We start from the raw sequence: 27,714 nt of genomic DNA, 5'->3' as shown, positions 1-27,714 counted from the left end.
GCTATGCATGTGTGGGGGCAGAGAGTACATGGTAAATCTGTATCTTCCCTTCAATTTTGCTGTGAACCTAAAACTGCTCTAAAAGAAATAAAGTCATAATTCAATAAAATAAAAAGAGGAAGAAAGAACCTCAACCTAACTTAATTCTTCAAGGAATTAGAAAAATTAGAAAAATTTTGAAGTGCATAATTTCTGAAATGTTTTAGATATTATGACACCTTTAAGTAAAACCATTAAGGTGGTTTTAAATGTGTGTTCAATGAAATCTAAACATCACAATGGTTTGATACCTTCCATCATCCATTTAAAATTAGTAGAAGGAAGGGATTAATAAATATCAGAACAGAAATAGAGAATAAAAGCAATAGAAAAATCAATGAAATTAACAGTTTCTTGAAAAATCAACAAGATTGACAATTTTTTATCTATATTAAACTACCAAAAAAAAGAGAAAACTCAAATCTCAAATTACTAAAATCAGAAATGAAAGAGGACACATCAAAAACTGATATGAGGGCCTCCCTTGTCCCCTCCTGGCATGAGTCAGGAGCTCTTTCCTCCCACTTTATTTCTAAATAAAAGCCTCTCCCTGGCTCTCCTAAAAAAAAAAAAAAAAAAAAATATGACAGAAAGGATCATGGCACTACTGTGAATGATTATGTGCTAACAAATTGGATAACCTAGAAAACATGAATAAATTCCTAGAAACATACAACCTTCTAAGACTGAATCATGAAGAATTAGAAAATATGAACAGACCTATAAATAGTAAAGAGATTGAATCAGTAATCAAAAATCTCCCAACAAGAAAAGCCCAGGATGAGATGGCTTCACTGGAGAATTCTACCATTTAAAGAAAATGACAGTCCTTCTCAAATTATTCCAAAAAACTGAAGAGGAAAGAACACTTCCAAACTCATTTTATAAGGCCAGGATTATTCTCATTCCAAAGCCAGACAAAGACACTAGAAAAAAAGAAAACTATATACCAATATGCCTGATGAATACTGATGTGGGCGTACTCAACAAAATGCTAGCAAACTGAATTCAACAGCACATTAAAAGGGTTATATACCATGATCAGGTGGGATTTATCTACAGGATAAATTCATCATACAAAGGATAGTTCAACATACAAAAATCAACCATATAATACACTCATTAACAGAATGAAGGGAAAAACACATGATAATATAAACTGATACAGAAAAAACTTTTGACAAAATTCAACACCTTTTCATGATAAAAACACTCAAAGAACTAGGAACAGATGGTAACTACCTCAATATAATAAAGGTCATATATGGAAAACCTACAGCTAACATCATACCCAACAGTGAAAAACTGAGAGCTTTTCCTCTAAGATCAGGAACAAGAGAAGAACATACTCTCACCACTTCTATTCAACATAGTATTGGAAGTATTGGAAGTCATAGCCAGAGCAATTAATCTGTGAAGAGAAATAAAAGACATCCGAATGAGAAAGGAAGAAGCAATTATCTCTATTCCCAGAGGACATGATCTTATATGTACAAAATCCTAAAGATTCCACAAAGGAACTATTTGAACTAATAAACAAATTCAGCAAAGTTGCAGGATACAAAATTAACACTAAAAAATCTGCTGTGTTTCTATATACTCACAAACAATCTGAAACGAAATCAAGAAAACAACTCCATTTAGGCTGCACACCTCTGGAGCACGCCCAGACTCCCTTCTTGAGTATGTACTTTGTTTTATTAAATTACTCTTTGCTTGTACCTTCTTGACCTGCTCATGAATTCTTTCTCCATCAGTCAAGAACCTCCCACAGTTTGAGGTCTCACCTACACGCAGGGAGATCTCCCTGGATTGGATTGACCAACAGTATTTTGGCAACCACAAAGGGACTATTAACACAGTACTCACTAACCGTCTAGATCATGCTGCAGGTCTGACCACACTGCAAAGCAACAGCAAGTAGCATCCTCTGATGAGGAACATGAGACCTGACATCTCAAAGGACAGAAGTCTGGGACGGAATACCAATTGCACAAGGGAGAGTCTATGGAAGGAAGCATCCCTGCCTGAGTGAAATATATGCTGAACTCCTCTGTTTATCCTGAAAGTAAAATCTCTGATATAAACTTGCCTTTCCATATTTTTTATTTAAGCATGGATTGTTGAGAATTTTTGTTAAAGTTTAACAGCATAGTGCACTCCTATTCATTCTTGAAATCTAAAGAAAAACAGAAAGTAAGAAAACAACCCCATTTGTAGTAGATCAAAAAGAATAAAATGCTTAAGAATAAACTTAACCAAAGAGGAGAATATTTCTACACTGAAACTACAAAACATTGCTGAAAGGAATTAAAAAAGACACAAATAAATGGAAAGATATCCTATGTTCATGAATTGAAAGACTTAATATTGTTAAAATATCCATACTACCCAAAGTGATCTACAGATTAAATACAATCCTTACCAAAATCCCAATGGCATTTTTTGCAGAAATAGAAAAACTCTCCTAAAAATCATATGGCATCTCAAAGGACCCCAGCTAGTCAAAACTATAAAGAAAAAATAACAAAGCTGGAGGCACACACTTCCTAGATTCAAAACATATTATAAAGCTACAGTAATCAAAACAGTGTGGCATTATCATAAAGACAGACATATAGCCCAAAGGAACACAATGAGGGGCCCAGAAATAAACCTTCACACACATGGTCAAATGGTTTTCAACAGGGTGCCAGGAGTAGACAATGGGTAAAAGATAGTCTCTTCAACAAATGGTGCTGGGAAAGCTGGATATCCACATGCACAAGAATGAAATTGGACCCTTACCTTATATTGTATACAAAAATTAATTCAAAATGGATTAGAAACCTAAACATAAGACCTGAAACTATAAAACATAGAAGAGAACATAGGAGGAAATCTTCATGACATTGTAATGGCAATGATCTCTTGGATATGATACCACAAGCGGGTAACAAAAGCAAAAATAGACAAATGGAACTACTTCAAACATAAAAACTTCTGTGGAGCAAAGGAAACAATCGACAAAGAGAAAAGGCAACCTAAGGACTGGGAGAAAATATTTGCAAAACATATATCAGATGAGGGATTAATATAGAGAATATATAAAGAACTCCTACAATTCAACAACAACAACAACAACAACAACAACACACAAATAACCCAGTTTAAAAATGGGCAAAGAATTTGAATAGATATTTCTCCAAAACAGATATTCAATGATCAACTAGTATACAAAGCAATGACAATATCACTAATCATCAGGGAAATGAAAATCAAAATTATGAGATGTCATCTCACACTCATTAGGATGGCCACTATCAAAAAACAGACAATAAAGAGTGTTGGCAAGAATGTGGAGAAACTGGGACCCTTGTGCACTGTTGGTGGCAGTGTAAAATGGTGTAGCTGCTATGGAAAACAGTATGGTGGTTCCTCAAAAATTTTTAAATAGAACTACCATATGACCCAGCAATCCCACTTCTGGGTATATCCCCAAAAGAATTGAAAACAGGATCTTGAAGAGATATTAGCACACCCATGTTCACTGCAGCATTGCCAAGATGTAGAAGCAACCTAAATGTCCATGAACTGATGAATGATAGAGAAAATGTGGAATATACGTGCAATGGAATATTGTGCAGCCTTTAAAAAGAAAATCATATGCAATAACCTGGATGAACCTATATCCTAAGTGATAAAAGCCAATCACAAAAAGACAAATATTGCATGATTCCATTTACAGATAAAGTTAAATAAGTAATTAAACTCATAGAAAGTAGAATGTTAGCTGGCAGGGGCTGAGGGGAGGGGGAAATGGGGGGGCTGTTGTTTGAAAGGTAAAGAGTTTCAGTCATGCAAAAATGCAAAAGTTCTAGAGTTCTACTGTGCAACAAAGGGCATATAACTAACACTACTGTAACAAACACTTAAAATTTATGAAGAGGATACATTTGTTGTTTTTACCATAATAAAGTATATATACATAAACCTTCCCCGCAAAAATGTCCCTTAGTTCTTCACCATTCAGTTAAGGCAGCATAGGAACCCCAAGACAGGTAAAGGCCACGCCTTCCATTTTTACCTGGGTAGGGGGTGGATTACTATGAAGGGAGGTGGGAAAGGATACCAGCAAGCTGCTTGGCTGCAGGCCTGTCTGAGGCAGATCAGCTCTAGAAGGGTGAGGAGCTGTAAATGAATTCCAATAAAACCGTCTGTGCTGTGCATCTTCTCAAAAATCTTAAACCTTGGGGTACCTGCCCCAGGTTGAAACCAGTCGTGAGCCCTGCAGGACTTCCTGCTGGTTCTCTGCCTTCTCATGGGGCAAGTGTTGTCTCTCCAGGGCAGGGGCTCTCTCAGGGAAAGAACAGGGAGGGAAACAGAGAAGCAGGTATTGTTCCCTCTGGCAACTGCAATTTGACATTTCCTTTTCCCCTCCCAGGTCACCTCTGACCTTCCACCCCCTCGTTTCCAGCAACCCTACTTTGCCACCCCACAATATTAGAATGATCTGTTGATGAGGACTCAGGATCTTAACTGCTCCTCATGACTCAAGACTGACAGTCACGGCCCCTCTCTTACAGGATTGCAGTGAGGACGCAGTGGGACACCGTGTGTGCCTGGAAGCTGAGTGAATCTGAGTCTGGCCTAGGAGGGACCAGGGATGGACACGTGGCCTGCTGCTGCTGGCCCAGGGTTGACACATCTGCTGGGATCCAGGAGTTTGGACCTCTTGCTCCCTCCCTGGGGTTTCTCAGTAAGGTTCCCCCTTACCTCAGGGCCCAGGGCAAAGATCACCCAAGGCAGGAGGAGCTTCCAAGGACTGGAAAGGTTTTAATGAGCATCACAAAGGGATTGGGGGAAGGGGATACAAACTCAGAATCCAGCCTTTATTATCATTTCAGGGGCCTGAGCAGGAGGGGGGTGGCTCCATCCTGCTTAGTGGTTCCCAGACCCAGAGGCAGCTGGAGGGGAGCCCCTGCAAGTCTTCTCTACCCAGCAGAGGGGCTGAGGGAACGGGGAGAGGTCTCTGCTCCTGGGGCCATGAGCAGGGTGAACTCAAGCAGCAAGGTGGCCTCCAGAGGTCAGGACAGATCTGGAATCACGCAGGAACATCAGACATTGGAAGGTTTGATGGACTGAGCAGGTGGGAAAACCGTTGGGGTCCCCAAACAGCACTGAGATCTCACTGAGGGGCCCCCAGGGCCTGCTGGCTCCAGGGACTGAGACCCTCAGAGAGGCACCCCCAGACTGAGACACTCACAAAGGGGCCCTGAGCCTACCCCTTCTCCTGCTCGGCAAGCGTCACAGGAGAGGGTCTAGGGGGAGATGTGCAGACGGGCCTGGGTGGACAGAGGAGGCTGAAGAGGGGGCCTGGGAAGACATCTGGAGCTGGGCATTGGGGCGGGGCCAAGCAGGGACGGTGGGAGGGGTCCTCTAGCTGCTGCTCTGCTGCTCCTGTTGGCGGATAAGGTTGGCAATGGGGCTGGTGATGCCCCCTATCAAGGTCCAGTACTCGTCGAAGCTGATGCGCCCATCGTGGTTGGCATCCAGGTTCTGAATGAGCTTGTCAGCAGCCTTCCGGTTACCCGTGTCCTGAGAGGAATCAGGGGTCAGCTGTGCTGAGGGGGGCAGCCCCCCAGAAGGACCCTTCTTAGAGACCTAGGATCTGCTGTCCTTGAAAATGCAGAGCCCTGGGCTGGCTCAGGCTTGGTGGCCCTGAGAGGACCGAGGCCTGGGCGGGGCTGAGTCCCTGGTTCTGGGGGTAACTCCGAGAGGACCGAGGCCGCAGCGGGCGGGAAAGGACACCCTGAGAGGACAAGGGCTTTGGGGGCTGCGGGGAGGGAGGCCCTTGGGTGGGGAGCCTCACCGTCAGCATGTGGTTGAGCTCTTTCTGGAGCATCTTCCGGAAGCTGCTCTTGCTGATCTTGTTCTTGACCAGGCTGTGCTTAGACACGTATTTGTAGAAGTTTTCCACCAGGACCACGACCGCCTTCTCCAGCTCCGTGTAGCAGTCCGCCATCTCACCACCTCACTCCTCTCGGGGCCTGGACACCACGGGGAGGGGAGATGAGGCCAAACCTCCCTGCCCTTGTCCTCCTCCCCTGGGCCCACCCTGGGCCCTGAGGCCCCCAGGCTGGCTGGTCCCAAGGAGAAGGCAGGGAAAGGGGGCTGTGGGGGTGGGCCTGGAACGAGGACTATGTGGCTCCTCTAATCCCGGTGCTCCCCAGCCCAACCGCCCCAGCAGGTTCTCCAGGCCCCTCCCCAGCCCCAGGCGCCAGGCTTGTCAGAGCCCCAGCAGGGCAGCAGGCTCCGTGGGAAGGCGAGGAGGAGGAGGCAGGTGCCCATCCCTCTGCCTCTCCACACCTGGCCCACCCAGGGCCCTGGCCTCAGGCCACACGCAGCGAGAGAACTGCTAGAATGGGCCAAAGGGGCTGGGGGCACGGAAGCCATCGTCCCTCACCTCCAGGACTGGCTGAGACCCCAGACCCAGGCAACAAAGCAGGAGGCAGCGTCCTGGGCCCTCCCCGGCCCTTCAGCCGGGCACTAGGACGGTGAGCCCTGGGTCTTGGGGCATGGCTGCCCCTCTCTGAAAAAGGACAACGTCCTGATCCATCAAGTCAGACCCCACACCTGGCTAGCCTGTCCCCCCTCATACCCACCCCAAAATATTCAGCAGCACCCAAGGACCCCATTACCTAAGGAGGAGCCAGGCCCCGCTCTGTCCCAGCTGCAGACGGAGCCGCCAAGGCCATTCACAGCACCCCCTCTCCCCAGGACAAAGGCACTCACATTCCAAGCGGATACAGCCTTCCCAGTAACAGGATATGAGGGGAGCAGGCGGATCTACTCTTCGGAGTCGCCGCCCATGCCCAGAGCCCCCCCAAGTGAACCCGGGCACAGGAGCCTCCCCTCCCGCCCCCAAACCCAGGAATGAGCTGCAGCAACCCTGCCCACTGGGTACAGTCGAGGGAAGGAGGGCACAGCCCCCATCTGGGCATAGGCATCCGATTTGGAAGAGAGGTCTGCTTGGCCAGGCCTCACCGCGGCCTCTGCCCAGCCACCTGCTTTCTAATCTCCCTCACTGCTGTCCCTCCTCCATGCCCATTGTCCTGCCCTCTGCACATAGCTGAAGCCTGCCCAAACCTGCCCTGCCTCCTACAGGAAGCCTGCCCTGACCCCTGCCCTCCACACCCTCCTCCCCTGGCACTCGCTGGGACCCACTAACTGGTGTGGCCACAGTCTCTTCCTGGATTTTGTCTCCCCAGACACCGGACATTCCTTGAGGCAAGGATAGTGTTTCTTGCATGCAGCCAATGTGTTTTCTCAACCAAACAGTAAAACTTGTAAACTTTGGGACCATTTTCTAAAATCCTAGCTAACACTAGCTCCCCGCTTTTAGTCTCTGAATCTCCCCTCGCCCACGTTGCCTGGCCCAGTATCTTGCTCAAGGGATGCTCTGTAAATAGTCCACCTCCTTCCAGCCTTGATACCAGGTATACAAAGCTCCTGCCCACCCTTCTGAGGTTTTCTTTTATGAAGATTTTCTGAAGGAAGGATGAAACCTAGAAGGACCAGGCCAGGATGCGGGAAGGGAGGAGGGTTGAGAGGGATGGGGGGACAGCTTGGGGCATCTCTGCCCAGGAACCTGCCTTCCCTCCCCTGCCTCCTGCCTGACCACCGCTGGTCTGTGGCCAGGAGGTTGAAGTATGGAACCAGGACTGCAGAAAACCATTTCTTCCATACTCTTTAGTGTTTTTCCATATTCTTTATTTATTAAGTGTGCAACTGTGTGGTTCAGTGTTTATACTTTTGGAAAACCTTCTTAAATACGCTCACATTCACGATGAGCGGGGTGGGAGAAGAATTTCAGACTGTGAACTATCTTCCCTGCTGCCCCCGGGTGGGGAGTGGCCCGGGGCCATGACCAGCATTCCTGGGGATTCTAAAAGCTGTACCCTCTTCAGCAAAGATTGTGCCAAACTACTCCTGATGAAGCTTTGGGAGTGGGAAGAGTTAGAGAAACCCCACCCTTAACCATCCCAGACCTTGTTCCCCAAGTAAGGAATCCTGTGAGACAGTCCATGAGAGAAAGGGAAGGAAATGGGTTTTGGGGGTGCCCCTGCCCCCGACCCCCTCCCCCTCCCAGCACCTGCCCTCAGGGAGTCTTGTCTCTCTATCCCCAGGAGCCTCCTCCTGCCCTTCCTCAACACCTCGGCCCCGCCCCTACCTGGCCTCCCGCAGCCAAGCAGGCCAGACACAGGTGAGCGCCCAGGCGACAACCAGCCACCGCTGTCAGGGGGTAGCTTCAGCAGCTCCCAGGCCTCCCAATCGCCACCGCCCACCCTCTTCTAGTCAAATGGGCAATGCTGGAGATAGCCATCCGGGGAGGGCCTTTCTGAAGCTTGTTCTGGAGGGGGATGTCAGAGCGGACTATCTTCCACGCCTTCCCCCGGGGGCCAGGAGACAGGCTCTGCCACCACTCCCATCTCACAGCCACCTGCCGCTGCTGCCCGCCCTGCGCTCCCGCCGACCAGGCCCAGGCCCAGGAGGGATCCTCAGGCCCGGGGCTGGGGCGGGGAGCGGCATGCTGTCCCATTGGCCCCTTCCTGGGAAGGCTGGGCAGGGAGCGGGGAGATCCCAGCCTAAAAGTTGGTGACAGGTAGTCATGTACATTGGAGTCTTCCAGAAAACTGGGAATGGGGGGACCACCTGTCCTCCAAAGGGCCCTTGCACCTGGAGCCCCAGCCCTCCCCCGGTTCGCATTGTCTTCTCCTTGGCTGATTGATCGCTGAGCGACCAATAGTCCCCCACCCACCTCAGCCCAGCTTGCTGACTCCTCCAAAAGCGTACACGGCTACAACACCAAGCCCCTGGGTCCCAGCCGCTCCAGCCCCACCCTCCCACGCCCAGCTTGTGGTCCCACCTCTCCAAGTGCCTCCAGACCACCTGCCCCACCCCCCTTCCACTCCCCAATCCCCTTCAATCTGGAGGTCTGAACATCCACCACGCCTTCCAAATTCACCTCCTCTTCCCACCTCCACACACCTCTTGGGTTTTAAATGGTTTCCAGGCGTTGGGTATATGTCTTGAACTTCTATCCCTCCTAGAGCCTAGCCAGCTCTCAGGCCTACACTGAGTATTCTCTGGGTCCTTCCACCTACCTCAAATTCACTCATTCACCATTCACTTGCTTATTCGGTGGCTCATTTATTTGCTCTCTCTCTCATTCATTCATTCATTGCTTCGCTCACCCATTCAATCATTTCCTTCTTAATTCACTCATTTGCTCCGGCTGCCTTCAGCTACAGGGAGGGTGCAGTCTGAACTGCGCTGGTGCCTCCGTCTATTTGCAAGACTGATTCGCATTAATTCTCCAGCCTCAGCAAGACCCTTCCCTGCTCCCTTCCCGGCTCCCTCTCCTGCCCCGACCCCAGTTCCAGAAGCTAATCTCGCGCACAAATGCCCCTGCCTTGCCCCTCCCCACGCTAGTAGGACTCACCGCACCTAATTCACACGTATGTACACACAGAGCAAGGAATTCTGCCACCCCGGATCCCCTCTGCCTGGGTGACCACTGGCGTCCACTCACTCGTATTTTCAGGTCATGCAGCTGGAGAAAGAAGCCTGCTTCTCTGAGACTTTTTCCAGACAAGTGAAGTTGGAAGAATAATTGTGGACATCCGGACACATACACACACACACAGCGGCACCTGGCCTCACGGATGCCCGGAGAGCTCCTTCCGTCGCAGGGAAAGTTGAATCCTACTTGCCAGCACCCACTTGTCCCCTCTCCCAGCACGCCTGCCCTCAGCACCCCTGCCCTCACCCCCACCCCCAGGGCTGGGCAGGGACTGCTCCTAGGGCACAGGCGGCTCCAACCAAGCAAAGCCAGTCAAGCCAGAACCTGCCTGGATCCCAAGGTGGAGAAGAAGCTGCCGAGCTTCCGGCCCCTCTCCCAGAGCTCCAGGCTCCCTGGGCCTCACCCAGGTTTCTCCCAGATCCCATTATCACCCCAAGGAACAGTGCCCGGAGCACAATGGCGCCTGCATCCAGGGACCTGCCTGAGGTGGGGAGAAGCCTGCCTCCTCTCCTTGGGCTCTCAGGCGCCCTGGGTCCTTCCTGGCTCCTCCTGGACCCCAGCACCTCTCCAGGATGCTGCTCCCAGAGCCCAGTGAGGCCTAAACCCAGGCTCTGGCCAGCCCCCAACCCCCACCAACATGCGTTTGCCCTTCTGTTAGGTGAGGCGCGGAGCAGCTGCGGGCAAAGTCCCCAAGACTGCCTGGTGGCCCAGCCCCTGGAGAGGAGCCCAGTCAGCTGCTGGGCTGAGGAGGGGGTCTCGCCACCCTGTCCACTCCTCTGAAGGCCTCTTCAGACCCCATCCCCACCAGAACTCTCCACTCTCAAACTGACCTTTTGGGAAAGTTAACAATTAATGAAACCTTCGACCCAGTCTCTGGCAGGCCCCCCACCCCAGGCCGCCTCCAGTGCTCCTTCTCGGGGCCTCCCAAGCCTGCAGGGCCTCGCCGGCAGCCCCAGACCGCCCAGGACAGGCTTGGGGTGCTCACCTGCCTCCTTGATCCTCCTCCTCTCCAGCAGGGCTCTAGGACCTGCGCTCTGGCACTGCCCAGCAGCTCCCGCTCGCCGGCCAGGACTCCTCCCCGCTGCACTCCCAGAATCTGTCCCCACTCCCTCCCAGCCCTGCCTGGCTGAGCTGGCTCGGTGGGGAGGTAGCAACCGGCCTCCCTCTAGACTTGGCCCTGGGGCTGGGCCCTTGTTAAAGAGATACACACCTTTTTTAACACCCCTCCACCCCCTCCCCAGAGGGAGTGGCAGAAGCTCGCACTCCCCAAAGCCCACCCTCCTAGCCCCGCCGGCCCGAGCAGAACCTACAAGGTGGAGAAAGGCAGGGGACTGTCACCTGCCTCTCTCACCTGGGTCACTGGGAGCCCAGTTTCAGGGGCCACCGACAGACAGGCTCAGTTAGCATTCTAGGCTGGCCAAAAAGCTTCCTGGCTACTGGGATTTCAGGCCTAATGCCTGATTTCTGCGGGCTCAAGGCACACGGCAAATACTGGGGACCAGAGTCTGGCCCCTTGTCTCCCATCTCCAGTTCAGCCCACCAGGAACTCTCCAGACACCCATTCCTAGGACCTCAGGGGCAGCAGAGAATTCCTCTGGAAACACCCCTCCACCACTTCCCCAAGGTATGCAAATAAACTGGCTCGTTTGATAGCCCCCAGCAATGTCTGAAACCGGAGGGGACCCATTCACCCACTGGGCAGTCCTGACTTCAGCTCATTGGGCACTCACTGACATCAAGCTCTCTGCTACTGCCGCTTATTCTCCTAACAAGCCTGTGATATTAATCCTATTAATATTCTCACTTTACAGATAAAGAAATGCATACTCAGTGAGCATGCTCAAAATTCCAAGGATAACTGGCAGAGCTGGGATTTAAACCCAGATTGGTCGCCCCGTTTCTTAGCCTCACTGTCCCCTGCTACTGATCAGCTACGCTCCAGCATACCTGGGGTCGTAGCCTTTTCCCGAGGTGTGTACACGTGCCCTCCTCTCCTGTCACAGGGTCAGCCCACTGGCTGGGAGGAGCCTGTCCCTCAGAGGGACCCAGATCTCCCACCTTTGGGCCTGGTACCATCCTCACCGCAAGTCCATGGGGAAAGTGAGCCCCCATTCACTTCCATTGCCACCCACCAAAGCCCTTGTTCCATGCCACCCAATGACTTTGCCATTCACCCCCATCCCCCTCACCCATGAACAAGGGGAAGGCAGGGTGGTATCCAGTCAAGACAACATCTTTCACATTTTCCATTTTTTATTAATCAAATAATACAAAACAACCGTCATTCTGTTAATGCCCAAGCACCCAGCTGCTCCTCTCACTCCCAAAATCACACCCTCCTTCACCTCCCCCAAGCCTGCCCTCTCTCCCCTACCCTAGCCCAGGGATACAGTCCTGGGAGGAGGGTAGGCAGAGCTGGAGGCAGGAAGGCTCAGGACTGGACAGACAGCCACAGTGTGGGTTGGGGAGATTAGCAGGCATAGGTTCTTAGAGACCCATTTAAGTACCAAATATCCAGCCTATTCCCCACCCCCTCCCTCAAATCATTTCCCACAGCCCAGCTCCTCTCTGCCCTTCCCCTGCTACCAATGACTTGGCCCTTACATCCGCCACCACCCCTCCACATCCATCCCTGGCCCCAGCCCACCCCTAGCCCCGCCCCTGGTGGGGATTCCTGGACACATTAGCTCCGTGGAGCTCCAGGAATGAACTGCACAGACACTGGGGAAGGGCCACTAAGAACCTGAACTTTGTAGAGGTGAGGCAGGTGTGGACTAGGGAATCATGTGGTGGTGGTGCAAAGGGGAGTTTTATTTCCAGGCCACAGTCTCTAAGGTCCCCATTCCCCAACATCCCCCCAGGAATTCCAGGGGAAGGTTCTCAGCTCCCCGGGACGGGGCTCTCCAGCGTCACACTCTTGGCTGCTTCTCCGATTAGTTCCCAGAAACTCCCAAACTCCAGTTTAGAGTCGTTACAGCTGCCCAAGCTGGCAATTTTCTCTTCCAGCACACAGTTGCTCTGAGGGAAGGGAAGACACATCTCAGCAAGGCAGCACCTCCCAGTCTTCTCACCCCACCCTGCCCAGGGGCAGGAAGCAGAGCCTGGCACCACAAGGGGAAGGGGCTGGGGGTTACAAGTGCCAGGGGCCGTGGGAGTGTGAGTGGGGTCCTGGAGCACTTGCTTGGAAGTCAGGGTACAGTCTGGGGCACTGTCCACTCCCTCAGTACCGGCATAAGGTGGGGCAGCTGCTGGGTGACCAGGTCCTGTAGCTCCGAGGGGGTCAGCGTCTCCTTCCCACCCTCCACCGAGTACTGATGGAAGTTCTTGATGAGGGTCTCAATGGCCCTCTCCACGTCACTGAATTCCTGGGCATCCTGAGGGCAGGGGACAACCCCACGTCAGGGAGGCCCCACCCACCCTACCACACCCTGCTTCCCCTGGGGCAGGCAATGCCCCGCAGGGCAGCAGACAGCTAGAAGCACATGGAATCCCACCACCTCCAGAGGCCAGCACCAGCCCCTGTTGCCCCCACTGGCCTCTACCCGGAGCCACAGACTGAGCAAGGCTGCCTCCCCACCAGCCCCCAGGCAGGGCAGGTCCCAGCAAGCAGCCCAGCCATCCTCTCCCTGGGAGGGCTCCTCTGCATCAGCTTGTGTGGGCACCCAGAGGGGATTTGTGTTTCATAGGCAGGGTCTGGAGTGCAGAGCAAGGCCGTGAGGGGCAGAAGTCGATGGGGACATAGATCCTCAGCGTGGAGGAGTGTGGGAGCAGAAAGGCCAGGAACGAATGGGCCCACCTCAGCATTGGCTGACCGACACTGTCCCATGGTGCCCGGTGCGCCTGGTCCCTTGGTGAGAGCTGTGTTGTCCTACAGCCTGCCCCAGAGGAGCTGATGGCTCATGATCTGCCTGGAGGAGTGGAGAGCACAAGGGGAGGGGAGGGCATAGCATTTCTCTCTCAACTGCCGCCTTTGGCTGCATCCCAGATACTCTGTGTCTCACCCAGGGGGTCAGAGTTCCCGTGCAGAACTCCACAAGGTCCCAGCCCTGCCCAGGCTCTAGGAACTAAGGTCACAGCCCCCAGGCAAATCCACTTAGAGGGAATCCCTTGGGCCTTACCTTAGCCTCATTCCTCCCACCTCCTCCACCCCCCCACCCACCCCTGTTCCAGACACAGACACACCGGCTTCCAGGATCTTGTCCCCCAGCCATTCCCCTGGTAGACTAGATTAGGATAGGTTAAGTGTGCCCTCTGGACAGGGGGCAGCCCACTTGGGTGAAAAGCCCTGGGTCCCCTTACCTGCTGGCAGCCACTGACACAGGACAGGAAGAGTCAGCGCACCTGAGCTCAGCTCTTATACCTGGGGGAAGGGAGGGGAGGCAGGGGGCAGGGCCTCATCCCTACGCCACCCCTGCTATTGCAGCACCCGGCAGAGCCAGAGGAGTGGGCCCCACCCTCCACAGCCGGCCGAGCTCCAAAGGGTCCGCTCTACCCCTGCTGTGAAGAGGGAACAGTGGAGGGCTGGGGCTGGGATGCCCCTGGCCCCAGACCAGCTGGCAGCGTCCAGGCAAATAGGAGGGGAGGAGAGTTTGGGAAGGCAGAGAGGGAGGGCTTGCAAACACTGTGGGTCAAGCCTCGGCCTGGAGGAATTGTGGGGCAGAGGAACTGAGTCAATAACCAGGAAAGAAGGAGCAGCAGAGGCTGACCAGGGCAGGGCTTGTGGCACAAAGGGAATGAGGGACACAGGGGCTGAGAGGAGTCCCCAGGGCCTCTCTGCACTCTGATGTGGCACACCCACGCATGCTTACAGGGACACACACACTCCTCCCACCAGGACCAATTTGGCGACACTCACGCCTGCCAGATCCCAGACCCCAGCCTGCTCCAGTCCTGATGGCAGAGGGTTGAATGAGGACTCAGGTCAGGAGCAAGGACCCAGAGAAGGGCAGCCTGGGAGAGGGGACAGACTGAGTGCGTCCTGACTTCCTTTCAGCGCCCCTCAGCCAGCGCACAGGCCCAGATGGGTTATCTGGCAGCTAAGGACCTCTCCAAACTGGTCGGGCTGCCTGCTCCTCCCTCCTTCCCTCCCTCCCTCCCTCAGAATCCCACGCCTTCCCTAACTCAGCAGCTGTACAGCAACCTCCCCCCACCCCCAGTCCAGGGCCTAAGACGGACGTCCCGCAGATCCAGGGACTCAGCACAGCCCAAGTGGCCCTCCCTCCGGGGCAGGAGGAAGGAAGGAGCGCAGGGAGTCGGTGCGGGTCAGGTGGAGGACGTGTGGGGCCCACAGCCAGAGCTCCTGGGCTCCTTTCATAAACTCAGAAATCAGAGCAAACCTCCCATTGCCCCTCCCTGGTCCTTCTAGGGCGCCTCTGTACTTTTGGTTTCAACAGGGGCATTTGTGTCTCAATGGAGGGGCCCTTCCAAGAGTGTCTCACTGAAAGTCCCTCTGGGAGGTCTCAGCCTGGGGACCCCGCTGCGGGTCTGTCAGTCTGAGGGCTTCTCCAGATGGGCCGGAACCTGGGGTTCTTCTGAGGAGTATCAGTCCAGGGGTCTCTCCTAGAGTGTCTCACTGTGGGGGTGCCCCAGGTGGGATCCCCTCTGGAATGTCTCTGCCAAATGTCCCAGCTTGGGGGACCCTCTGGGGTCTCTCAGTCTGGGGTCTCTTCCACCTAGGTGGGAGGTCTCAATCTAGGGCTCGTTCGTGGTGTGTGGTGGGCAGCTGCTATCACCTAAATGTTCCTTGACACCGTCCTTAGCCTGACCCACAGACTCCCTGCCCTCCTCCTTCCTCCCCAGGGCAGAAGGGCCTCTTGGGTTGTGCTGAGTCCCTGGACCTGCAGGATGGCATCCCTGATCCTGGACTGGAGCGGGGAGGGGTGTGCTGTACGGTTGCTGGGTTAGGGAAGGCATGGGACTCTCAGGGAGGGAGGAGCAGGCAGCCCCACCAGTTCGGAGAGGTCGTTAGCTGCCAGATGATCCGTCTGGGCCTCGTGTGCACCCTGGGCCAATAGCTGTCTGAATGGACACCTGTCAGTAGGGCAGTGACAGCAGCCGGAAGGCAGCAGCCACTGCTCCCCCTGGTGGTGGGCGCCGCGAGTCTCTGCTTCCTGAAGCACCAGCCACCCTCTCGCCACCCTGCTCGAGCACCCCACAGGTACCAGACTCCTTTCGTCTGTCGTCCCTGCTGTGGAGGGAGGGAGGAGAGGGAGGCTCCAGCGATCCCAAGGGCCCACCCAGAGCAGCTCATCAGAGGCTCGGCAATTTCAACCCAGTTCCACCTACTCTGGTCTTTGTGACTAAACCTCTCTCTAAAATCTGTTTCCTCATCTTTAATACAGGATTTTAAAATAGTACCTACCTGAGGGGCTGTGCTAATTAACTAAGATAGTATAACAAAATGCTTGGCGCCGTGCCTCGGCACACAGCAAGCCCTCAGCACGTGTTCACTGCCATCACTGTCATCCAGTGACAGATTAACACCAGAAATAAGAAAGGCGGCAGCCAAGACCATGTCCCTGAGCCCCCAGAGGCACCTGATGGGACATGAGCCACCTTGCCTGCCCCAGACATCTGTACACCTTTCGTATATTTATTCATCAACCATTTATTTACTGAGCACCTACCCTGGGCAAGATTTGGTGCTAGATGCTGCAGAATATTTGAAAGACGAATAACATTCCTGGTCTGGGATCCACCCTCAGGTCTGGGCAGAGCTTTCTTACCCCCTAATTCCTTCCTAAGAGAAGGAATTGGTGTGGGGTGGAAATAAGAAACGTTTGTTTTTCAAGAAGGCTTTATTTAGGGTGAGTGGGGTTCCGCATGGCCCAGACCGGCCCGGCCCTACCCGCCCCCTTGCCAGCCAGCCTGCTCTACTTCTTCCGGATCTCCAGGGCCTTCTCCTTCCTGAGCTCCTTGGCCAGCTCCCCGATCAGTCTCCAGTACTCAGTGAACTTCAGCTCTGAGTCCTGATTCACATCCAAGCTCTTCATCTTCTCGTCTAAGGAGCCCACATCCTGAGGAGACACCAACGGGAAGTGGGGGTTAGAAACAAGGGTTCCTGCAGCAGGAAGAAAAGGAAGAATTGTCCGGCACCACTCCCCTCCATGAGGGCACTAGGACCTGCCCGCACCTACAAGGTTGAGGCTGGGCCCAGAGACAGCACTGCCCTGCTGTCGGACGAGGTGATGCCCAACTCCAACTGCAGCAGCAGAGGAGGGTGGGGGACCTGATTTGCAGCGTTTGCCATGGTGTAAATACTCCCACAGTGGTCAGTTATGAACCACAATGTGAGGTCACTGAACACAGAGCCGGGAACAGATGCACACAACGGGCTTTGCCGTCAGGTATGGCAGGCTCTGGCACACCACTGTACCAGCCCGAGGATTTGCCCAAGGAACTCAAAACCCTTGCAGAAATGGACCTATTCTGACCATCCTCAGAGCTGTCTCAAGCCACCCTACTCCGCAGAAAACTGGAGAAGTTCACAGCACTCAGCTGCTCATTTGCATGACCCTAAGGCCTTCTCATTTTTCCAGCTGGACCATCAGTGTGGTTGATGAGGCTAACGGCAGAGACACAGTGTCTGGTTTTCTAGGGGGCCTTGACAATGTCTCCCACAGACCTGTGAAATCAAAGGATACTGTAAGCTGGACCATCATGATCAAAGGATTTTTGCCAGATAGAAAATCACAATCAAAAAGTTGACTGTTGAACAATGGACCGATGTCAGACAAGGGAAGGATGCTTCAGGAAGAGCTCAGTGCTCAACATTTGAGTCAACATTTGGATGAGGGCAGAGAAGACTTGCCAGATTTAGAGATGGCACAAAGCTAATTCATAGAGGAGCTAAACAAGACTTTTTAAAAAGCCATAATCATGTTTAATTATGAAATACTGTAAGTGTTGCCAGTGGAAGGCAAAGATGCCCAGTGTAACACCATATGGGAAAGGGGAAAACATGTAATTAGTCAAGAGGAAGAAATAAAAGGTATAGGTATTAGAAGAGGCAAATTCACCTCTTATTATATTAGCAATTATATAATGGGTAAACCTAAAAAAAACCAAGGGCGATTATGGCTACCATTTCAACAAGGGGAAGCACTTAATAGTGCTGACTGTTTCAAGCACAGTGTTAAACACAATACACACTTCATCTCATTTAATCCTCATCATCTGCTACAATGAAAGGCTCCCTGAGCACAGGGACCTTGTCCCTCTTGTTTACACTGTAATCCCAGTGCCCGGGAGAATGTCTGGCACATGGCAGATGCTTGGAACCCAAATCTTACAAAAGTGTCAGGACAGAACATAGGTGCTCAGTTAATATTGACTGAATAAATGCAAGACCAGTACAACAAAGAAGGCACTATTATTATGAGTCAATTTCACAGGTGAGAAATTAAGGCTCAGGAAGATTAAAAATTAATCAGGATGACAAGCTAGAACCTAGATTATCTGATTCAGAGTTTATGCCCTTACCTAGTACTCCGTATTTCTTCCCCCACAAAAAAACTGTTAGAAATGATGTGCCTGGTTACAATATTAAGACACAATAAATAGTATCTTTTAGGTATATGAAACTTAACCAGTTAGAAAATGTAAGATCCCATTTAAAACAGTAAAAAATAAAATAAAGCACTTAGGCATAAAAGTAAAAAATCTCTTAAGCTTTTGTGAAGAAAAACTGAGGGATATAACAGAATATGTGAATAAACAGAAAAACATCTTTTTGATAGATAGATTAAACAGTGTAAAGATGTCAATTTTCCCTAAAATATAATCTTATATGAACCCAATTAAAATATCTACAGAATTATTTGTAACATGATTAAATATTACCAACATTCTTCTTGAAAAATAAACTGTGAGATCAGATCAACCAATAAAATTCTGAAAAATAAGAATGAGAGAAAACCAACCCTTTAGGTTATTAAAACATATTATAAAACTACAGTAACTAAACAAGATTTTTGTTCAGTAAATAATAAACAGATGAACGAAATAGAATAAAGAGACCCAAAATACACATGGAAAATGAATAAATAATAAAGATGGTATTTCACATCAGTAGGAAATTTTTCATAATAAAACACAGTCTGAGTTTTTTTTTTACCAGGTCAAATTGAAGAAGACCTTTCTAACCATGGCATAAAACACAGAGGTCATTCAGGAAAAGTTTGGTAGATTTCACTACATAAATATGCTTTATATTCTGTACAGCAAAAACTGCCAAAAACAAAGTCAAAAACAAATTAGGGGAAAATATTGCAACACATAATAGTCAAAGGGCACACTTCTTTATTTTACGAAGAGCTATATCAAGCCATGAGAAAGAAAACTCTTTGACAAAAAGCTGTTCACAGAAAAAGCAATAAACATCTCCATCCAAAAAAATTTTTTAATGTTCATTTCACTCAGAATTAAAGAAGTGTAAATTGGAACATTACCATTTTCACATGTTAGATTGGCAAAAAATAAAAGCCTGATCAAGACGCAGTTTGGCCAAGGACATGGGAAACAGACGTTCATATAAACTGTTTGCTGGTGGCCATGAAACTGGTACAACCTTGGGAGATAAATTAATAGCTATAAAAATGAAGAACAAACATGCCTTCTGACCCAGTATTTCTACTGCCAGACATTTACCCTATGTAGATATTTTCCCTTAAGTATGTAAAAATATATAAACAAGGATGTTTGCAAAGAGGAAATAATGGACACAAAGATAAACGTCCATCAATAGAAGATCGGATACATAAATGAGTGTTAACTATATAATGGAATACAGTGAACCATTTTTTAAATGGGAAAATATCCTATGTGCATTGTTACATTTTTAAAAGCTGTTTGTGGAACAGTAGGTAGGATGCATTTATTCATTCATTCACTCAGCAATTGTAACTTTTTTTTGCTTCTTTACAATTTCACTCACTCATTCAATGTTTTATTGAGCACCTACTAAGAGTCAGACACGGCTCTAAATGCTGGAGATAAAACAGCCAGCAGATTCCTTTCCCCAAGGGACTCACATTCTTGGTAACAGATAAGTACCTCATGGAGATAAATTGTGATGGATGTATTCTGAAAGAAAATAAAGTGGTGTAAAGGCAGAGAGCACAAGAGAGAGGTGATCTTAACATCCAGCGGTGAAGGAATGCCTCGCTGAGGATTTGCCAATTTGCCATTTGAACAGAAATCTGAGTTCAGTGTGGAACAACCTTAGCAAATATCAGGGATGAGCATTCTGTACCAGGAGAAGATTAAGTGGAGACAGTATAAATAACTTGTTGCTTTTGAGGTGTTTTGTTGTAAAGTGGGACAGAGATATAAGGCATAGCTGGAGTGAGTTACACTGTCTAGGGAGGTTTTCTTTTTTCTTTTTTTAAATGGGAAATATTACAGCATATTTGAAAACCTATCAGAACAATCTAGTGGAGAGGAAAATTTTGATGATGCAAGAGAGAAGGGGAAGAAATGAAAGAGTACTGACTTGGAGTAGGTGAACAGGAATGGGATCCAAGGCACCGGTGGAGGGGCTGCTGGCTTCTGAGCAGAGGCAGGACACAGGGGAAGGAGGGCCGGCAGGGTATGTCCTGATTCTTGGTAGACTGCAGGGAGGGGGGAGCACAGAGAAGTTTCCTGATTGCTCTTATGTGGTCAGAAAATTTCTCAGTGAGAGGGAGAATGTGGAAAGAAGGACTGGAGTTTGAGGAGATAGGGAAACTTGTGAAATTATCATCTGAAAGAGCCGGTAAATGAATCAACCAGGGAAATGTAGTAAGATTAGCAAGCGGTCCCTGCGGGGTTTGTGGTGATACATCTGCAGTGAGACAAGTCAATGTAGCGGTGCCTTTTTCTCCAGCCAGATTCAGCTATACAAGGGCTGATGCAGAATGGTGGACTAACCAGCAAGTGAATGGAGGTGAAATGCTGGATTTAACCCGGGCTGGAATTTTGCCAAACGACTAGGACAGAGAAACAGAATCAAGGGAGTTGAGGGCGCGATTATAACGCTGAGCCTTAGCACCCAGCTGAGTAAGAAGGGAAATGAGGACCCAAGGTGCGATGAAGGGAGGTGCAAACGTGACCAAAGGCCCCAGTGGAGTCAAGGAAACACTGGCGTGGAGACCCCTGATGGAGGCACAGAGCAGAAATGGCAGGTGGTAGGCAAAGGAGGCCTGAAATTGAGATTTTGCAGGTGGTGCATTATTTCAGCAACCCGATCGGAAGGATGCAGAGGGATAGGATGCTGAAAGGCAGGAGGACCAAATCTTTGGAAGTGACGAGTTTAAGCAATTAAAAGTTCTGGATGTTGAATGAGTTGTCCATGTGGACACTCGGGATAATGACAGTAGAAGTGATGGGAAAAAGCACAGTAACCCAGGACTAAAAGGAATGCGGTAGGAAGGGTGGCAGGTGGTATATGCTCTTCCAAGGAGCTGGGCATCTTAGGAAAAAGAGAACTGAGATCTGGAGGCAGGGAGGGAAAGCTAAGAGGTCACTTCCTGCATTTCCAGGCCCAGAGGGAGTTGGATTTGAAAGAAAAACCAGTCACTGTTCAACAAGGCTCAGAGAACGCCACACCTTCAGGGGAGAGTCTGAAATTTCCTAAGAAGAAGGAGGGAAAAGCCTGAGAAGTTTATGGATGGAAGGGATTTTGCAGGTGACAGACTATGAGTTTCAGACTCCTTCGTGTGTGTGGTTTTTTAAACCCATAGTCACACACTTTTAAGTGCCTGTGAATTTTCAGAAAGGATATAAAAGAAACTGTTAACAGCCTCGGGTGATGTACCAATCCAGAGTAGATGAAATTCAAATCCTGGCTCCTTCCTGTGAGTAGAAGCAAAGGAATGACCTAGCCAGGCGCATCTGAGGGGATTCCTGCAGGAGATAGGAAGTAGTCATAGATCACTTAGGGGCCCTGCTACACTGGCATTCTATGACTCCACGAATTTGGCCATGTTTTCATTTTTGACAAACCCCCTCCCACAACTGGGCCTCAGTTTCCAGATATGTGAAAGTAGGAGTTTGGAAGGTGCTTTCTCTTGGCCTCCTTCTAGCTCTAATGGGCTATGAATCTCCTGGAAGGAAGTTAGCTCTGGGTCCAGTCCTGTGTTGGCGAAATGAGACCAGAGAGGCACGGGGCAGACGCAAGAACTCTACAGCATCGTCTGATGGAAGCACAAAGCCCAGCAACACAGTTACACTCACACAGTGTTACCTAGTTAGACATACCAGGAGAGAACACCCAGAGCTATTTACACATGTTGTCACCCACACCCTTCCCCACAACACACCTGTGGTTACCTTACTGTGCCCAGCAAGATGGCCTCACATAGTGTCCCACTGCCACTGCCATCCCAAAATCTCAGGGCCAGAGACTCCCACCTACCTTGAGCAGGTGAGGCAACTGCTGAGTGACCAATTCCTTAAACTCATTGATGCTGAGGGTGCCCTTCCGGCCCTCCCGCCCTGTAAAGGTGAAGAAGGTGGTGACCACTGTCTCGATGGCCGCCTCCAGCTCAGTCAGTGGCTCAGCTGCCATTAGGACCCTGGGGCTGGAGCCAAGCCCTCACGCGGCTGACTGCAGGAGGGGGAAGGAGAGAAAGGAGAATCGGGATCGGCCAGAGTGCCCCTGCCCTGGCATTGCCCGCAGCCTGGAGGAGGCATTATGGAGGGAGGAGACAGGGATGGGGTTTGGGGCAGGGCCCAGGCAACTACCTCAGCCTAGGTGGGGGGAGAGGGGTTCTCTTCCAGAAACCCCTTCTTTTCTAGGTCTCACAGTTTGGGGGTCCTTCTGAAGTATCTGTGCCTTAGGAACCCCTCTGTGGTGGTCTCTCGGTTTGGAGGCCCCTCTGTCTCAGCAGAGGCTTTCAATCTGAGTGTCCTTCTTTAGAGTTCGCCGTCTTGTGGTCTGCGTGTGGCTCAGTCCCAAGGGCCCTTTTTGGCATCTCACCCAGCCTCAAGGGGTCATGAGGCTGTTTGTCTCCAAAGCTTGTTTGTGTGGGGCCCTAGGTCTCTCCCCGCCGGCAGGCAGCCCGCCCCCCACCACACACACACACACACAAGCTGGCGGCTGTCCCCGGCGGAGAAGCCCAGGGCCTGGCAGACGCCCGGCTGCGGCCAGGGCTGGCTCCGTCTAGACAGATCCAGCCTCTCTGTCGCCCCACTCGTCCCGCCCCTCGGGGGCAGCTGGGCTGAGTGCTGAGCCCAGGGCCCCAGAGCCCCTCCCGCCCCTCTCCAGGCCGCAGGGTCGTGGATGGGACGCCCGCTGACTGGCGCGCCCAGGAAGGGGCTGGCACCGGCTCTCACAGCCCCGGGAGGGGAGGGACAGCGGGGGGAAGGGGCTCTGCCCGCCCATCCTCCGTTTCCCGCCCACTCCCTCCCCTCCGCCAGGACCACCGCCGCATCTCTCAAAACCTCTTCCTGCATCCCGGGCAGAACTGGCTCCTGGCGCAGGACCAGGAGCCCGGGGAGGGAAAAGGCCCGAGGCGCTACGACTCACCGGGGGAGGGAGACGGCGCGCAGCGAGCCGCAGCCCAGCGCCGAGGTTTATAGGCGCCCCGGGAGGGAGGAAAGAGCCCCTCCCAAGCCCGGAGGCGTCCAGTTTCCGCAGTGGCTTCGGGAGAGGAGCCGCCAGCTTCACGCCTCCACCCCCGCCCCGCCCCTTCCCCAGCGGTCGGCCCGGAACCCCGACCCCCAACCCGGCCCGCGCGCGCCCCCACCGCGGGGGCGTGCGGACCTGCCTGGAGCTGCTAACCCTCCCCCTACGCAGCCCCATCGCACCCCCGCATCTAATCAGGAAGGTGAATGTTGGGCGGGTAGCAGCAGGGATGGTAGGGGCTGCAGATTCAAGAAACCAGCCGAGGGGGGTCAGCACCGAAGGCCCGTCTAAGAAACACCACAGCCAGCCTCTCAGAATGAGATGTGCAAAGGACCCTGTGGCCCAAGACCCCCTCAGGGGATCCCAGCCTGAAACCCCAGAGGCGGATCCAGGCTGAGGTTCCTGTAGAGGAGGCCCTGGGTTGAAATCCCTTAGTGGAATGGCAGACTGAGACCCCTCAGGGACCCCCAAAGTTAAACGACTGATAGGTATGACCCCCTCAATGGGATCCTCCCCTTCCTGGCTTAGCAGCCACAGTCAGTAATACTGCTGGAGGTTCGGGGAGGCCTCTCAGTGTCCCTTCCAAGCCCCTTCCCACCTCCCTTCCCTCGGGGCCTTGCCTGTTGAGGCCCAGCAGTGGGGAGGAGGACACAGGGTGGCCTGTTGCAGCCCAAGAGACAGAGGGCGCCTCTGTCCACTCCTGGCCCCTTGCCCCACTGTGAAGGGGTGGAGCCGGTGGGGAGGGGGGTCAGCGGGGGAAGGACGACTGAAGACAGGTCTCCCCACACAGCTCCCGGAGCCACATTTGCAGCCTCGCCTGTCTGTTCAGAACCTGCTCCCCACCTCAGGCCCAGCTGAGGGTGAGTATCCTGCCCCATCTGCACTAGGTCCCTGCCCTGGCCAGCTTGGGGGAAAGGGGACCTCAGCAGGATGCCAAGAATCTGGGGACAAGGCACTGTGGTGCACTGAGGGTCGGGGAGGAGTTCGGGTGACAGCACTTGGGAATTTGGGGGAGACAGGGTTTGGAAAGCAGTGAGGGGAGGCAAGCGAACGCTGGAGGGAGACCTGGGAGCTCAGTGAGTGCAGACACCAGCGGGAGCCCAGCCACTGGGCTTCCAGGAGCCCGGGCCCTCCCACCGCAGAGCCCTCAGGTGCCTTCCCGCGGGTCCTTCAGTCTCCCAGGGGCCGGCAGGGACCCAGCTCTGGCCAAGCTTCCCGGGGAGTGAAGATGAGCTAGCAGACGGAACAGCCGCTCTCCCGCTCCGGCCGGTCTCTCTGCCACCCCCACCCAGGCTTGCCAAATGCCAAGGTCTCAGAAAGTATGGGGTGGCAGAGCATGGTCTATGTGAGAGGAGGAAGAGGGTGGCAGGGCGCTGCACGCACTCCAACTCTCTCTTCCCGACCTCTCCTTTCTCCTCCTCCTCTTTCTGGGCTCAAACTTCCCGACTCCATTCCCGATTTTTCCCTTTGCTTTCCCGACTGCCACCTCCCAGCCAAGCTCCTCTCAGAATGGTCCCTACATAACATCCCGGGCTGCTCAAGGGCTCCAGGCAACCTCTAGGTGCGCCCCCTGGATGGGGCCAATAACTGAGCCACCAGCACCCCCCTCACCTGCACCCTTACCCCCTCCATCAGCCCCGGCTTGGGTTCCATCTCTCCCATGTCTCTATGACAACTGCTCCTCAAGTCCGGAGTTCAGGTGACACTCACAAGGGCCCCACTGAAGAGCTGGGATGTCATCTGATCAGGGCCCATTGTCCAGCCCCTCAGGCCTGGGGGAAGGGTGGAGACCTGATCTGAGACACCTGAGCTGCCCCCTGAGGCTGTGTAGGGGCTGACTGCGCCCCCTCCGCCCCCAGGCCAAGGGAGGCTCCTAGCTTAGCAGTCTCCTCACCTCAACAGACCTCCTCCATTTTTCTCCTCTCCAGTCCCTTGAATTCAAAAGACGTCAAGCACTCAGCCCTTTATCTCCCCAACATATCACACAGCAGCCCCATTCTCCCTGCTGCCACTGTCCTCACATTGACCAGGTGGGCCTGGGGATGAGAGTGGGCAGCAGGGACGAGGCCCCACAGGTCTCCTCTCCCCATCCTGGGAGCCCTGGCTCCAGGGAAAGGGCTGACTTTCCTCTCCCTTCCCACCAGTAGAAGGCCTGATTCTGCAGAGAAGTTCAAGGAACCAACCCAGAGGAACCCAGGCACACGCAGGGAAGCCAAGGTGACATGGTGGAGAAAACAGAGTTGCAGGCCCAAAAGAGGACCCCAGTCTATTGACAAGAAGCTCAGAGGCAGTGGAACCCCCCCCCCGTGACACACACACACACACACACACACACACACACATGAAGCCTTGGGCCAGTCACCCAGGCTGCCACCCTCTCCATCAGGCTGACCCCTTGCTCAGGGGCGGCAGCAGAGTGAAGGCTGCAGAGGAGCCCAGCCCACCACCCTCAACAGCAAAGCCTGGCTCTGCTGGCAGGCAAGGTCCAGGATAAAAATAGAGCCAGAGAAAGCCAGGCCCATCCTGTAACCACCCCCACCTGCCTGCCCCACCCTCCTCAGCGTCTGCCCAGGCAGCCAGGGGCCACTACAGGCCTCGAGAGCCAGGCCAGCTCCAGCTGCTCTATCTCCCTGCCCCAACCCCTGACTACTTCTGGCTGGGGCGTGGACTGAGGGAACCAGAGAAAAGGTCTGGAGTTAGGACTGTTTGGGTCCCTCCACATCATAAAATCTCTGGGAAAGGTAAACTGCCGTGGGACTCTGATCTCAAGGGTGTTTGAGCTATGGGACCAGGGCCAGGCCTGAGGGCTCCCCTCACCCTGACTCTAGATGCCCTCAGCATGGTCCCCAGCTCATTTCCATGGTGGGGGGTGGGTAGGTGAGCTGAGCGATGGGTTCGGAGCTGGAGGCAGCGATGGAGACTCTCATCAATGTGTTCCACACACACTCGGGCAAGGAGGGGGACAAGTACAAGCTGAGCAAGAAGGAGCTGAAAGAGCTGCTGCAGACGGAGCTCTCCGGCTTCCTGGAGGTGAGCACAGAGTGGCGGACAGAATAGAGTGGGCGAGGGGTGGGGGAACAGAATGGGTGCTTCCCTGCCATCTCCCCACCCCACTCCAGCTCAACCCAACCACCTCCTTCCTCTCTCAGGCTTCTCTCCTGGGTTTTTCCAGGCTCCCCTACTCCTGGTTTAAGTCAAAATGCCAACTGACTGATGAGCTGTTTACCCTAGGCCCCATGTAGATGAGTCAGTAACAGGGCTCCGAATCTACAAGGGAAAGACTGACATGTGAAAGTAAACCATGAACACCAGGGAGTGATATGCTCAGGAGAGAACAGAGGTGAAGGACTGAAAGAGGCCCCAGGTTTGCTCACAGGAAGCTCAGAGGCAGTGAACCCCCAACTACCACCCATGCCATGAAGCCTTGGGCCAGCCACTCAAGACACAAACAGAGCCTTAACCAAAGTGCCAGAAAGAGTTATGGGAGAATATTAACTGGACTGAAGTGGGATGGCTTCTCCAAAGAAGTGGCACTTGAGCCAAGGATTTCCACTGGAGAATTATCGGGGTATCAGTATGAACAAAAGTACAGGAGGAAGAATATGCAGCATGCTCCGCAGTTTTAACCAGAGTGAGGGATGAAGAGAAGTAGGCTGCAAATGCTAATAGGGGCCAATAGTAAAAGAGACACCAGTAGAAAGTGCACCAGCTTTGAGGTTGTTAGACCCGAGTTCAAATTCTGGCCCTGCCACTTTCTAGCTATGTGCCGCCTTCTGGCATGTTTAAACCACTGACTATGAGTTTGTTTCTTTTCTACGATGGTAATAACGAAACCCAACTCTTAACTTCTTGTGTGAGAATTAGACAATACTTGTGAAGCTCCTAGTGTAGTGCCTGTTGCCTGTGGGTTCTCAACATGATAAATGATGCTGTTATCACTACTCTGCCATGTTAGGGAGCTTCTTGGTAGGTGGCAGGAGGCCACAAGTGTTTGTTAATTTTGAGGAGGGCAGCAGAAGAGTCCGGCAGTTAGATGTAGTCCTCCTTGCTCATCTCTGCCTCCTCCCCAAAGACCCCCCCTTGCTCCCTTTGCTCCAGTGCTGTTCGTATCCCTATACACCCACCTCCCCATCCCCACTCTCCACAGGCCCAGAAGGATGCGGATGCTGTAGACAAGGTGATGAAGGAGCTAGATGAGAACGGAGATGGGGAGGTGGACTTCCAGGAGTACGTGGTGCTCGTGGCTGCCCTCACAGTGGCCTGTAACAACTTCTTCTGGGAAAACAGCTGAGCAGACAACTCCAGGCAGCAGTGCCTTGCCCCTCCACCCTCCCATACCTGCCCCTTCACCCCATTTTTCCCTCCCCACACTCCCACTTTTGCCCACCCTCCTTCAGGGGCACAAGAGTGAAGGGCCAGGCCTGCAATTCATCTTTCATTAAAGGCTCACCTCTCGCCAGCCACGGTCTGTCTCCTTTGGGGTCTGGAAGTAGGTGGGGAAGTG

The 27,714-nt window shown here is 52.3% G+C and overlaps 4 protein-coding genes across 12 annotated transcripts; 1 reads left to right on the top strand and 3 right to left on the bottom strand.

The window, feature by feature from the left end:
• Positions 1-4,830: 4,830 nt before the first annotated feature.
• S100A16 (S100 calcium binding protein A16) lies at positions 4,831-10,820 on the bottom strand. 3 transcript variants are annotated; one of them, XM_036922210.2, is made up of 3 exons: positions 10,590-10,820; positions 5,891-6,068; positions 4,831-5,616 (listed from the first exon to the last, which is right to left on the bottom strand). In XM_036922210.2, the coding sequence occupies exons 2-3, from the start codon at positions 6,041-6,043 to the stop codon at positions 5,458-5,460; spliced, it is 312 nt and encodes a 103-aa protein (XP_036778105.1). In that variant the 5' UTR covers positions 6,044-6,068; positions 10,590-10,820; the 3' UTR covers positions 4,831-5,457. The 3 variants fall into 3 exon arrangements, with proteins under 3 accessions (XP_036778105.1, XP_036778107.1, XP_036778108.1); XM_036922212.2 differs by lacking the exon at positions 10,590-10,820 and adding an exon at positions 9,614-9,765; XM_036922213.2 differs by lacking the exon at positions 10,590-10,820 and adding an exon at positions 6,720-6,859.
• A 1,019-nt stretch (positions 10,821-11,839) lies between these two features.
• On the bottom strand, positions 11,840-13,961 carry S100A14 (S100 calcium binding protein A14). Its single transcript, XM_036922203.2, has 4 exons — positions 13,904-13,961; positions 13,401-13,512; positions 12,832-12,978; positions 11,840-12,622 (listed from the first exon to the last, which is right to left on the bottom strand). Exons 2-4 carry the CDS (start codon positions 13,428-13,430, stop codon positions 12,485-12,487), a joined length of 315 nt encoding a protein of 104 aa, XP_036778098.1. The 5' UTR covers positions 13,431-13,512; positions 13,904-13,961; the 3' UTR covers positions 11,840-12,484.
• Positions 13,962-16,382: 2,421 nt separating this feature from the next.
• Positions 16,383-23,387, bottom strand: S100A13 (S100 calcium binding protein A13). 2 transcript variants are annotated; one of them, XM_036922207.2, is made up of 3 exons: positions 23,112-23,246; positions 21,999-22,190; positions 16,383-16,620 (listed from the first exon to the last, which is right to left on the bottom strand). In XM_036922207.2, exons 2-3 carry the CDS (start codon positions 22,149-22,151, stop codon positions 16,477-16,479), a joined length of 297 nt encoding a protein of 98 aa, XP_036778102.1. In that variant the 5' UTR covers positions 22,152-22,190; positions 23,112-23,246; the 3' UTR covers positions 16,383-16,476. The 2 variants fall into 2 exon arrangements, with proteins under 2 accessions (XP_036778102.1, XP_057351146.1); XM_057495163.1 differs by lacking the exon at positions 21,999-22,190 and having other exon boundaries at positions 23,112-23,387.
• S100A1 (S100 calcium binding protein A1) lies at positions 23,117-27,669 on the top strand. Of its 6 annotated transcripts, none has more exons than XM_036922217.2 (5): positions 23,273-23,412; positions 24,001-24,070; positions 25,358-25,427; positions 26,088-26,240; positions 27,358-27,669. In XM_036922217.2, exons 4-5 carry the CDS (start codon positions 26,100-26,102, stop codon positions 27,499-27,501), a joined length of 285 nt encoding a protein of 94 aa, XP_036778112.1. In that variant the 5' UTR covers positions 23,273-23,412; positions 24,001-24,070; positions 25,358-25,427; positions 26,088-26,099; the 3' UTR covers positions 27,502-27,669. The 6 variants fall into 6 exon arrangements, with proteins under 6 accessions (XP_036778110.1, XP_036778112.1, XP_036778111.1 ...); XM_036922216.2 differs by having other exon boundaries at positions 25,355-25,427; XM_036922215.2 differs by lacking the exons at positions 23,273-23,412; positions 25,358-25,427 and adding an exon at positions 23,117-23,156.
• Positions 27,670-27,714: the final 45 nt, after the last annotated feature.

This window comes from Manis pentadactyla, chromosome 19, assembly GCF_030020395.1.
Source record: "Manis pentadactyla isolate mManPen7 chromosome 19, mManPen7.hap1, whole genome shotgun sequence".
NCBI lineage: Eukaryota > Metazoa > Chordata > Mammalia > Pholidota > Manidae > Manis > Manis pentadactyla.
Note: the sequence above shows the minus strand (reverse complement) of the source record. Positions and strands in the feature narration are given on the sequence as shown.

What these genes read in the sequence shown, in the direction of transcription:
- S100A14 (XM_036922203.2), bottom strand. Translation starts at nt 13,430, where the DNA reads ATGGGACAGTGTCGGTCAGCCAATGCTGAG. An exon ending in GTCGGTCAGCCAATGCTGAG is followed by an intron (nt 12,979 to 13,400) that starts GTGGGCCCATTC and finishes CCCTGCCCTCAG; the next exon opens with GATGCCCAGGAATTCAGTGA. An exon ending in AGCTGCCCCACCTTATGCCG is followed by an intron (nt 12,623 to 12,831) that starts GTACTGAGGGAG and finishes CCCTTCCCTCAG; the next exon opens with AGCAACTGTGTGCTGGAAGA.
- S100A13 (XM_057495163.1), bottom strand. Translation starts at nt 23,387, where the DNA reads ATGGGGCTGCGTAGGGGGAGGGTTAGCAGCTCCAGGCAGGTCCGCACG. An exon ending in CGCGCCGTCTCCCTCCCCCG is followed by an intron (nt 16,621 to 23,111) that starts GTGAGTCGTAGC and finishes GTGTCTCCTCAG; the next exon opens with GATGTGGGCTCCTTAGACGA.
- S100A1 (XM_036922215.2), top strand. Translation starts at nt 26,100, where the DNA reads ATGGGTTCGGAGCTGGAGGCAGCGATGGAGACTCTCATCAATGTGTTC. An exon ending in AGCTCTCCGGCTTCCTGGAG is followed by an intron (nt 26,241 to 27,357) that starts GTGAGCACAGAG and finishes CACTCTCCACAG; the next exon opens with GCCCAGAAGGATGCGGATGC.
- S100A16 (XM_036922210.2), bottom strand. Translation starts at nt 6,043, where the DNA reads ATGGCGGACTGCTACACGGAGCTGGAGAAGGCGGTCGTGGTCCTGGTG. An exon ending in AGCTCAACCACATGCTGACG is followed by an intron (nt 5,617 to 5,890) that starts GTGAGGCTCCCC and finishes GATTCCTCTCAG; the next exon opens with GACACGGGTAACCGGAAGGC.